Source organism: Corvus cornix, chromosome 1, assembly GCF_000738735.6.
Source record: "Corvus cornix cornix isolate S_Up_H32 chromosome 1, ASM73873v5, whole genome shotgun sequence".
NCBI lineage: Eukaryota > Metazoa > Chordata > Aves > Passeriformes > Corvidae > Corvus > Corvus cornix.
In genome coordinates this window covers 30,298,449-30,310,413 of record NC_046332.1, presented here as the reverse complement: position 1 = coordinate 30,310,413, position 11,965 = coordinate 30,298,449, and the positions used below count along the sequence as shown (strand labels likewise).

The following is an 11,965-nucleotide window of genomic DNA, read 5'->3' as shown; positions in this document are numbered from 1 at the left end:
TTTCCCCCAAGGGTGTGTTTGGTCATCCCACTGCTGTGCCACAGAGACACAACTGAGTTGTTGGGAAGCCAAATACATATGTTCTCCCTACTGCGAAACTTCCCTCCCATCTACCCTTTTGCTATGCATCCCATCCTGCATGGACTTGGAGTCTAGGGTTTGCAGCTGGCTCAGTGCCCCTGATTTACTCCATCCCCTGGGAATCTGCAAGCTGACAGCTGTGGGACAGGCAGAGAGACAAGCATGTGTCCTCAAAGCCTGCAGAGGGGATCTTTTTGTGGAATTTACAGACTATTTCATGTGTCAATATGAGAGGAGTGTAATTACCAGCTGAGAAACTGCAGGAAATAAGCCAAGACTGAATGAACGAAATGGAAAATAAAGAGAAGCGCAGAGGACACACACATTTTAAAACAATTACGGAGGTATGTATTCACATGCTCATGGGAGCCTGGGAATACATAAGAGATCGTGACTGCAAAGGAATGAATGCACGGACCAGTCTATGGGGAGCATTTTTTTTCCCTGTGACTTCAAACTTCTCTCGGAGCTCACAGAGTTCGAGTCAGCTGGCATGCGATAGAGGTACGACTTCCCTAAGGAAACTCTGCCTCGACTTGCCCTGGAAAAGCTGCCGGGAGAGTCTGTAAGACAGAAGGCTGCAAGCAGAGGTGAATCCTGCTCCTCCTTCTCCTCCAGCCACAGAGCAGGTACGTGGAGATGCATGCGAACCTGGCAGTGTGCTGGAAAGTTGAGCTTTTGACTGCGGGAGAGATGGGGGCTCTGGTTACTTAGTGCTGCAGCCTTTAAAAGTAACGCGGATGAGGAAGGTACTGTATAAATAAAATATACCATGTTTATGGATAGGCTGAGGAAGTGGCTAAGCACACTGTGTAGATGGCTCTACCCTCACAGCTGTATATTTAATCCATCAGGGACTTGCACTGCAGCGAGTCAGATCCCTTATGTTAAGGAGGCACTGATTAGTTTACAACAATGCAGTTGTCACACGCCGGGTTCGTTATTATTCTCTCTGCTTACAGTAATGGAAGATGGGGACATGTCTGGGTATTTTTTCTTTCTTTACGGGACTTTGTTTGTGGAATTGCTGCATTATTGTGCTCTGAACCAGGAGTGCTGCAGAGATCAGCCTTCACTGATTAAATGCCACTCGCCCAGCTCCCCGACCCTGAATCTTAACACAGCCTTGGGCAAATCCCACAGCCCCGGGTAAAATGGGCAAAAGGCTGTTTGGCTCCTCTGCTCTTCTCACCATCAGCACTGTCATTGAGCTCTCCCTGTTGGAGCACGAGGCGTGAGATGGCAGCGATATTTTGCCACTCTTAAGATCCTGACAGCTTGAATGTCACCTTGGGTGAACAATGACTTACTGAGAGGGTTCTGCTGCATCTGGGCTGTTACCATGGGGATTAACATTTAGACATTATTTGGAACTGACAAAGTTTTAGAAAATCCTAATTTATATAAAAGTCACAGATAAATTTATAAAGCCAAATCCTGTTGTATTTTGATAAAAGTATTTTTATGAAAGTGCAGATATGTTTCCTTTAAACAGAATCAAAAGTTAGGTTTTCCACAACAGTGGATATGTTTTGTGGGGGTTTTTGTTTGTTTGATTGGGTTTTTTTACTAAGATGTAATCATTTCAACTTTAAAATCAACTTATTACTCTAAAATGCTGAAGTCCTTTAATTTTCAATAATAGAAATTCACCAGAAGTAATCTCTTTTTAAAGCAGATATTTACATTTCAGTGACTGTATCAGGTTTTTTTTTTACTAATATAATGATGGATGGATTCAAAGGGGGGGGGGTATCAGTATCATGCAATCAGATCTATCAGAAATAACTATCCTCACCTCATTTTTTCTTCTGTAGAATCACATAAATTGAATAGACCTTTTCCCAGATAGACCTTTTCCCTTTTCTCCACTGTCAACTTAAACAAATTGCTGAATTAAAAGTCTATTTTTCTCTCTTTTTGCTGCACTAAGATAATACGAGAAATTATTATGTTTTAGTTCCTGAATTTGAGTTTCCCCAGGAACTTTGTTTTCCAGGGACATAGTTTGCTTTCATGGTCAGATAGTTTAATCTGCAAATGTCACTTTCTGCTGATATAAGTGTTTTCATTTTCCCACCTCCTACTGTCCCTTCATGCACCCCCTCACTCAGCAAGTCTCCAGGCTGGTGGATTTCATGCTATTGTCATTTTATTTTCTTTTTCTTTCCTGGAGAGAGGAGTAGAAAATAAAAGGTGAATAAATAGGGAATTTGGCTAACCCCACGTATCCAGTTAATTGAAAATGTTAATTTTTGGTGGGGAAATGTTGTTGGCTAAACACCTGATACAGGTGAGAATGGAGAGAGGACAGAGAGAGAAATGAGGAAGGCAACAGCTTCAAAAGACAGGAGAAAAGCCATGTTGGGTTCACAGGAGGTGTAGGAGTCCTTATTTTTGTATGCAGAGTTGACTTGGCTGTGATTTTAATGAAGCAAAGTCCTGAGCAGCAGAATCAGTGCATGCCCTTCCCTCCTGCTTTGGCATTTGTTTCTGCCCAGGCTCTTCTTCACAGTTCACCTGGCACAACTGTTTGGTCACTTGGTAAAACAGCTTGAGGAACTGAGCTGGCTTTTTAAAAAGCACAACCAAAAAAATCTCTGCTATTTTTATCCCTGCAAATCCAAACTTCCCAAAGTGCTCTGAACATCCATGTGTAGAAAATGCGAAGCTGCAGTCATCCTGGTCACTTGTTGCTCTTCCTTACAGGTATGATATTAGTACTCCATCTCTAAATTAAATCAAATTATCCTTTTTTAAAAAATATTTGTTTTCTCATGGAGGCTTCAAATGGTTGAGGTTTTCCTTGTGAAAGTGTCTGTGCATTGCAAGTGCTATTGCACACTGCTGACAAGGCAAATTCTAAACACAGAGCATCCAAAAGGAATTTAAACCTCTGGACACCACAGCAGTCCCCAGCTTCATCATGAGTTCCCTGCTCACCCCAAGGGGGTTGCAGATAGAGAGCTTGACTCCAGGAAGCATGCCAAAATCAGCACTGCAGCCACCTCCGGCCAAGGGAAGCTCAAGACACAATGTGCTTGAGGGAAGATGATCAAAAGTAGTCTGACGAGAGCCCAGTCAAGGGGAACATATCTGGGGTTGTGATAATCTCACTGACAGACTGTGTTCTTGAAAGATTAACATAGATTTTTCTATCCATTGCACCTAATCATGCCCTGCCTTGTTATCTTTTCATAGCATTTTCATGGCTAGACCAGCAACCTGGTCTGGAGGAAGGTGTCCCTAACTGTGCAAGAGGTGTTGGAGCCAGAGGGTCTTTAAGGTCCCTTCCAACCCAAGCCATTCTGTGATTCTATGATTCTGGGATTTATGCCTCTCATTTCAGGGTGCATTGCAAAGCAAATGAGGTGTTAGGAGCCCAGCTCTTTGGCATATTATTTCAACCATGGGGGAACTGCATTGCAACAGTTCAGGCCTGTGGCTCTGTGAGAAAGCAATGGGGAAATCTGTGTAAAGGTGAGTTTTCCAGCAGCAGTACTTAATTAGCAGAAGGAAGTGAGGAAAGCAGCATTTAGACAGCTGCTTCAGCCCTAGAGGGCAGCACAAAATAGTAAAATAAAATCCTGAACTCACAAGCCATCTGAAATCATCTTCTGCATGACAGAAGCATGTCCATCAGCCTGCTGTCCTGTTGTGGCTAATATCTTCAGCTTAATTCATTGGATCTAAACAGAAACCATTTCCATTTGAGGGCTCTTTCTACATGATGCCAGACACACTGCCCAGCATGAACCCAGGAGTTCATTGGGTGGCCTGGATATCATCTAGGCAGCAGCTGGAACCACACAAACCCATTAAATGCCTTGCATCTTCCTTTTCCCACCAGCCTCAAAGGAATGTAAAGCTACACAGGTAGGTCATAAGCATAGTAAGCTCAGAGATGGGTTAATTTATGGCCCTGCTTGTGTCCATCTCCATATTAGATGATGATCTGGTGCCAGCTTTTGCATGTGTTGACTTCTGTGTTCCGTTTGAAATCTGACCATAACTGCTTTTACCTTCAGAACCATGAAACTGAACATCGTCTTCTTGCTGGCAGTGGTGAACACGGGAACCTCTAACTATCACCCCACAGAGGGAACATCCTGTGAAATGGTAAGGCAGGATCTCTGCTCAGGCCCTTTGGGATATGGACTGAGTCTGGGACCCCCTGGTTACAGGCACTGTGCAAAGAGCCGTAGTCCCTGAAAAGGGAAATACCCCAGGACCAGACTTTCTGTGGTGGCAGAGGTTATGGGATTTGCAGGGTTATGGGATGGGTAGAAGACTGTTCTCAGGCTACGTCCTTTTTGTAGTGACAGCATATTAAAGAGGTGGAGGAGGGGTGAGGTGGAAAGAAGGGTCATTATCTCAGTTTTTTTCTAAAGGGGAGCTGGTAAAAGACATTTGACCTGATTTCCCTAAGACCGTAGAGAGGTTTTGGGACTGAGACAGAGAAAAGACTTAGACCTAAAATCAACTCATTTCTATCAGGCCTAAGTTCTTTGTGCTTTAAATAAAGAATCTTCTGTGAAATATATCTATACCAGCACTTTTGTAATAGCAAGGAGACTGACCTCCTCTGCCCTGACACAGCATTGCTGCCAGGGAAGTGGCACCTGACTTCTGCTGGAGGAAAAAAAATGTGACAAAGCCTCTTGCTCTAGTACAAAGTTTTCTCCTTGGATTTTTGCAAACACCTGGTACAATATTATAAATTTTATTCACAGCTGAACTTTCTCTCTTCCCTACCAAAGTGTTTCTGACTGTAACAGGCTTTTAAAAATAGCATTTTTTTCCCTGAATATTGAAGTTTCTCAGCACAAACCTTCAAGAATTTCCAAAATAGGAAAAAAATATTTGCTAGCTGTACACAATTCCCTTATGGGACTCATTCCATTCCTGCCCACCCTGCTGTGTTGCTGCACTTCCTGAATTCCAAAGAAATTAAAACCTAGTTTATATAGAACGATCTTGGGAAGGTGCCTGAGTAGCTCAGCTCATTGGCTGGAGAGAAGACTGATGAAGCTTGGGTCCCATGTATCACAGTCAAGTAAAGGCTGGGCAAGACACACAATAATCCAAGAAGATTAGTCCCATCCCACTTTTTGGATGGGTCACAGACTGGGCTGACTGCTAAGTAAACACTTGCTTGTTTTCAGCACTCCGCTGTAAACTGCTTTCATCAAGTCAATGACTCAAGGCTCTAAGCAGCTAATGGAGATAAATTTAGCTCTGACCAAAAACTGCAGTCAGGGGCTGGGATGCTCCTCTCGGATAAATTAACAACTCAGCATTGCAGATGTCGATGTTGATCACTGGATGTTTGCTCCAACGGAAGGCGCATGTAAATCCAAACACCGTGTAAAGAAAGACGGATCTACTGGATTAGCTGCTGGGTCCACTGAAGTCCTGCATTACTATTTTTCATCACAGCCTCACTATTTAACATGGTATTTTCCCTGTGGTGACACCTTTAGTTCTAAAACTCAGAAATTAATACTTCCATCCCAAGTCTCCTGGAGCAGGCATGAGTCAGAAGCTTGTGCCCATCTCTGACTCACCACTGGTGAGTTCAATGACTCCTGTCATTGAACTAGAACCCTAAGATGTGTTTTAGGAAGTAAGCAGTCCCTGCCAGACCCTTGACACAGGAGTGAGCTGCACTGATTATACAAGTTATGGTACACCTACTTATTTGCAAGATAACAAGGTACAGCTTAAAAGTTGAGAGGTTCTTTCTAACTCATGCTGCCTACCAAGAAGAGGCAAGGCTTCAAGTAGATCATGTTCTACCTCCCAAAGAAAGATATTTATGCTAATTCATGTTGCCTGGCAAATGATAAGCTTTGAAATAATTTACAGAAGGGAAAGAGTTTTAGGAAATTCTGTCTCACCTTGCATTGAGGTGGTGCAAGAACGTGTGCACAACCAGTTATCACAGGTTAGCTGAAGTGGGGTGCCTGGGAAAATTGCTGAGGTTTGGCTGTGTAGCTGAGACTCCACCTGGGCAGCTCTTCTAAGAATGGCCATAGACACCACACTAGTGCAGGTCAGTGCCAATTGGCCCCAGCCCAAAATCTTTGTTTCAAATGTTCATGAGCTGAAAAAGAAGAACATGAGTGGAGGCTTGGATCCAGGTGCTTTTTTTGTAGGGCTCCTACGAACATGGATGACAACTTCCTCCCAGTGCTGAGCAGTGAAGAACTGAAATCAGAATCTTAATAATGCTCAGGTTTTGAGCTGTTGGATCATTTTTTTGCCAGCACATGAATAGGACCAGACACTGAAGGGACCAAGTGCTCCTCACCCTGCAGTACTTCTTGACAATGGACTTGAAATAAACTGATAGCAGCACTGGCAAAAAAGATGAAGTCAGAACATGAGACTGGCAAAACCATCTTTTCCAGTTTCAGGCTACCAAGCCATTGGGCTAAGAGGTGGGAGGAGGGGAGATACACCTAACAGATGCTGTTTGCTCCATCCCACTGAGATGTGCTTCATCTTTTCTTCCTACTCCTGATGAGGATGAAATGCATGCAGTTTGAGCCTCAGGAGAGAAAAGAAGGTGCAGAAGATAGGAAATATGGTGAGGATCAACATAGTCAGTGAAAAGGAATGAAAGTTTAAAAAGAAAAATTGGAGGGGAAGTGTTATAGGAGCAAATGGCAGACAGTGGGAAGTATAGATTTTATTTGTCTCTTTTACCCCTGTGGATGCAGATTAAAGGCCAAATCCTGCAAGATACATGGTCATCGGGGACTGACCTCTCACCCACTGACTTCAGTGAAAACTGGCTGGCTAGCTTGGACAGGAGTTAGATGAGGACTTTCCTAAGATGCTTTCTGCCAGAAGGAGTGGAGGGGGCTCTACACTTGTTGAGATTTGGCTGAAAGTGTGTGAAGAAACCTGGCATCTGCCTTAGGCTGTGAAGCACCTGCTGCTTTTTCACTCTGGATTTTTTTTATCCTTCTGGCTTCTCCTCTTCCACAAACCAAATAAAAAAGGCTTCCTTCTCATGACTTGGAGCTAAGCCCAACTTTAGGCATATTTTAGCTCAAAATGAGCAATTCTACGATGTCTTTGCAGGAAAAAAATAACGTCAGGAAGAAGGCAGGAAATTTCTTTCTTTCTCCCTAATATTTTTAGCTGGGGGAGATTTAAGTGAATTGGAGGGGGGAAAAAATGGTGTTCAGGTCTTACTAGTCAATTTACTTGGGATCTTTGGGAAAGATGTATTATAGGAAGGACTGTGGAGCAATCTGACTACATCTAGAGCTTGGATGAGCACTTATACTTCTATGACACATTTTTGTGTGGTCTCCAAAATTCAGATGATGCAAAAGAGATTCACGAAAGACTAGTGCCACACTTCTCCAAAACAGACCTGCCACTTCATTCACCTCAAATTTCACATGAGACATATGGGTTTTAATATTTTTTACTTTTTATGTTTCTTTAATATCTGAAAAGCTTTGTGTCATGGAATCTAGATTCTGCTTCTCCACAAAAATTAAGATTCAACAGATATTTTCTTTATTTATTTCCTTTCTGATCTTTCTACAAACATCATATGGCCCAGACACCCAAATACACTCATGACAAGAGTTTTCCTCCAGTAAATTAAATGGTGCCTAAACCTTTCACATTCCACTTCCTCACACTGCTGTATGTTGTCTTTATTAACAAAATATAGCTTGATATTTATGCAAGGATGCTCATGTTCCTGTTCCTGATCTTCTTTATGAACACACACTCCAAATCTTGGTCTGGACACAGACTCAATCCTAGCTGCAATTAAACAGACTTGCACCTGGAAGATGGATTTGATTTTGACATTTGGTTTTTTCTCTACCTGCTGCTGAGAACTGGCCTGAAAAAGTATGACCTTCACTGCATCTCAAAGCTTTTTTCTCTCTCAAGAGCTGGAACTGCAGAATTTGTCTTTTCCATGTTGTGTCACTTGTGTTTTGTTGGAGCAGTTTCAAAAGGTGCTCTCCCCATGCAAGAAGAAGGGAACTGTTACCTTAGGAAAAGGATAAACATGTAAACATGGATAGTAAAAGCAGGAAGAGTTTGAAGATTTACATCAGAAATGTTTCAGTTGTTAAACGACCCATTTTGGATAAAGGTGCATTACTAAACTAAGCTGTGGCTAAAGGAAGACGTGATCAAATATCTGAGGGTGTGACCATGAAGGAGAGACAGGTTTTATGATATATGATCCTTACATATTTTTCCACCTCCTTGCTTTGGCACCCACACAGCCAACAGAGTGAAACATTTTCAAGTACCATTTACTCTTGCAAGCTGAGTTTGAAAAATCTGATACAGAGATGAAAGTGAGAAAACTAAACATCAGAAGAAAAATGAATAAATGGTGCTTGATTGCAATGGAAAAAGGACAAAACTCCTTCACTTGGGACTATTAAAAAGAGTCCAGGAGAAAGGTACAAAAAGGAGAATATTTAATATGTAGCATACAGAGATAAAACTCTACTGTTGTAAGTCAGAGATGTCTTTAAAATGAAAAGAGTGCTGTTAGCTGCAAATGAGTGTTAGGACTGTTGCTCTAGCTGTCTGAGTGGTCAGAGAAAGTAGTGTGATCAGTGTTTCAGGAGGAGGTTCTGCCTGGATGTTGAATGTTATTTTCCTTATATATCATGCAAAAATGTTTTCCATTTGTCATGTGATGACCCCTTTTCTCTCTTTTTCTGGCAGGCAAACTCACAGGCATTTTGCCACAACAAAGACCTCCACCAAATCCCTCATGAGCTCCATCCCAATGTAAACAAAATAGATCTGTCTGGAAATCTGATTCAAAGCATCCCTGAAATGCCATTATCATTTTACACTTCCCTCCAGTGTCTGGATTTAAGCTCCAACCAGATAAGCTTCATCACATCTGGAGTATTTGCACACATGACGAGTTTGCTGGAAATAAATTTAGCCAATAATAACCTATATGAGCTTGCTCAGAATGGGACAGAGGGGATTGGCCTTTTACCCAAGGTGGAAATAATGGACTTGTCCCACAACAATCTCTACAATGGGATGGCTGAGTATTTCATTAAGCAAGCTCCAACACTGCGGTACCTTTCCTTGGCAGACAACAGTCTTGTAATGATATCACACAAGATGTTTCAGGGATCTCCCAGTCTTATGGAGATAGATCTTCAGAGAAATATCATAATGGACATAGAAGAAGGTGCTTTTGAGACTCTAGTGAACCTTTCCAAACTCAATCTCTCCACAAATTCAATTACTTGCATCTCTGATTTCAATCTCAAGCAGCTGGAGATACTTGACCTTAGCAGGAACAGCATTGAGACTTTCCGTATCACAAAGTCAGATGACGAATACAGCTTAAGATGTCTGGATCTTAGTGAAAACAAATTGCTTCGCTTCCCAGTCTTCCCTCAGGTAAATAAGCTGGTAACTCTGAATTTATCAAATAATTTAATCCAACTCACTGCTGAATCCCCTTATAATAAAATGGACTACAGGGATAACGAATGGCTAGATGCTTCTTTTCATCTTCTTGATCAGAAGCGAAGTAGAAATATAAGCTCTCTTTACTTGTCCCAGCTTGTATATTTAGACTTAAGTTATAATGACATCAAATCCATTCCAGATGGGTTCTTTGAGTCAATGTTGTCCCTTCAGACCCTTAATATCAGCAAAAACTGTCTTCAGGCGTTTGCAGTAAGGTATGACAGTGCATTGATCTCCCTAACTGTCCTTGACTTGAGCTACAATGCTTTGCAGAACCTTCTCCTTGATGCTGGTGCTTTGCCAAATTTGAAGGAGTTTCATATTCAAAACAACAACCTTCAGACCCTGCAATTCGATATCTTTTCTAGTCTTCCTAGACTCAGACTGCTTAATCTACAGAGCAATAATATCAGCCTTTGCCACACGTACTCTAAGCAAAGACTTGCTGCAGAGGGAAGTGGCTGCGTGTCATTTGTCAATTCTCCTACTCTTCAGTACTTGTACCTAGCTGACAACATGCTGAACATCCTACCAGGACACACCTTCTACAAGACTCCTCTGGTTGTCTTGGATCTCTCCATGAATCCTGGACTGAAAATAGAACTTAAAGCACTATCAGGACTGGAAAAGTCTCTGGAATACTTGCATTTACATGGTAATAGCCTGATAGAGTTAAATATTGACTTGCCTTGTTTTAGTCACCTTAAACATTTAAACCTCTCTGAAAATCAGCTGAACTGGCTGCCTAAGTGGGGTAGTGACTCTCCACTAGAAGTTCTAGACCTACGGAACAATAGGTTCAGTACATTAGAGGACAGCAATATTTTAGCATTAGAAAATTCACTTAAAAACTTGTATCTCTCTGGGAACCCACTCAACTGCTGTGGAAACATCTGGCTTTCATCAATCATCCAGAACAAGAATGTCCAGATCCCCAACGTGGAGCACTTAACGTGCCAGTACATTCAGAACTTTGGGTATCGGGAAGAAATGCACATTGGGAACATTAGACCAGAAGACTGTGAAAAAGAGGATCTGAAGAAAATCAACCTCCTCATTATATTAACATTTGTATTCGTTTTATCTGTGCTCATCATTGGTGTGGGTTCATTTCTTTGCTTCCGCAGGCAAAACTTTAGCCATCAGTTTAAAGCATAGGAACACAAAATGCCTTGAAAACTGAAGAAATCAGGTGCTACCCTGGCACTGTGTAGAAATGAAGGATAAAATTCTCATCTTTGAGTTTTAACTGTGGATTTTAAGATGGTTTTGAAGTGCCCCTGAACTGCACCACTGGTAGTGGTCTGGGTTGCAGGCACTGGAAGGAGAATTTGCTCCATTTTGTACTTGCTTCATTCACATGCAGATCTGCTTAAAAGACTACACAGTGTTAGAAGAAGCCACTGTAAAGTGCTGCTGTTGTTTTGAGAGATGTGTAATTCAAACCAGCTCAGAAGAAAACCAGCTCTAAGGTCTTGAGACCCGAGACTTTTCACTAAGCTCAGATGATGACATCAAGCAATTAGGAAATCCCTTCCCAAAGTTATGTGCCTCCACAAGATGTTTTGATTTGGTCTGAGCTTTGCTTTTCCCTAGCTGGTTAGCTCCTAACCCTTCTTAAACTGAAATCATAAAAAGATATAGCAGAGTGGGTCAAAACACAACCTTCACTCAGTGTAGCTGGTTGAAATTCCCCTTGAGTTCCAAAACAATGAGAATTTAGCTTAAAAAAAAAAAAAAAAACCAAAAACCAAAACCAAACCAAAACAAACAAACAAAAAAACAAACAAACAAAAAAAAAACCTAAAACCAAAAAAAACCACAAATGGAAATTATAATTAGTGTTCATTGTGCTCCTTACTACTATTTAGAAAATCCACAGCTGACTATGGAGACCAAAGAGCATGTGGTAGGAAGCTCTTTGGATACCTCCTTTTATGTGTTAGGTTGTTGCTCCAGTCACTGGGGCAAGACATGAAAGGTAGATGAGGTCAATTAGTTCTGGCACTTGGTACCCACGAGGGATGTAAAAGAAATCTCAAGCATGAAACAACTGCTGATGTTACCCAGATCTGCTCAGAAGGTCACAGGTCCACAGTTTAACTAAAAGAGGAAAAATTTGCCTCTCATGTGCAATACTATTTAACTGGATATAATGTGAAGAAATTAATCTCTGGGGTGAATACTTTTCAGAAGAAAAATCTTGGAGAATGAATTTCAACCAGCCAGCATTGGACTGAAATGCTTACGTTTCTAAGGAGAATGGTGGGAAATTCACAGCATACAGTTGCATTTCAGTGCAAAAGAATAATATATCTATTTTTAAAGGTCATGGAAGGTTAGGCTGCAGAAAGATACCATTGTATCATTATACACAGGGAACCTA

General features: G+C 41.6%; 1 protein-coding gene across 1 annotated transcript; it reads left to right on the top strand.

Annotated features, from left to right (window-relative positions):
* The first annotated feature begins 210 nt into the window (after positions 1-210).
* On the top strand, positions 211-11,323 carry LOC104690279 (transforming growth factor beta activator LRRC32). The gene is made up of 3 exons (XM_010400984.4): positions 211-710; positions 4,110-4,200; positions 8,806-11,323. The coding sequence occupies exons 2-3, from the start codon at positions 4,114-4,116 to the stop codon at positions 10,735-10,737; spliced, it is 2,019 nt and encodes a 672-aa protein (XP_010399286.3). The 5' UTR covers positions 211-710; positions 4,110-4,113; the 3' UTR covers positions 10,738-11,323.
* Positions 11,324-11,965: the final 642 nt, after the last annotated feature.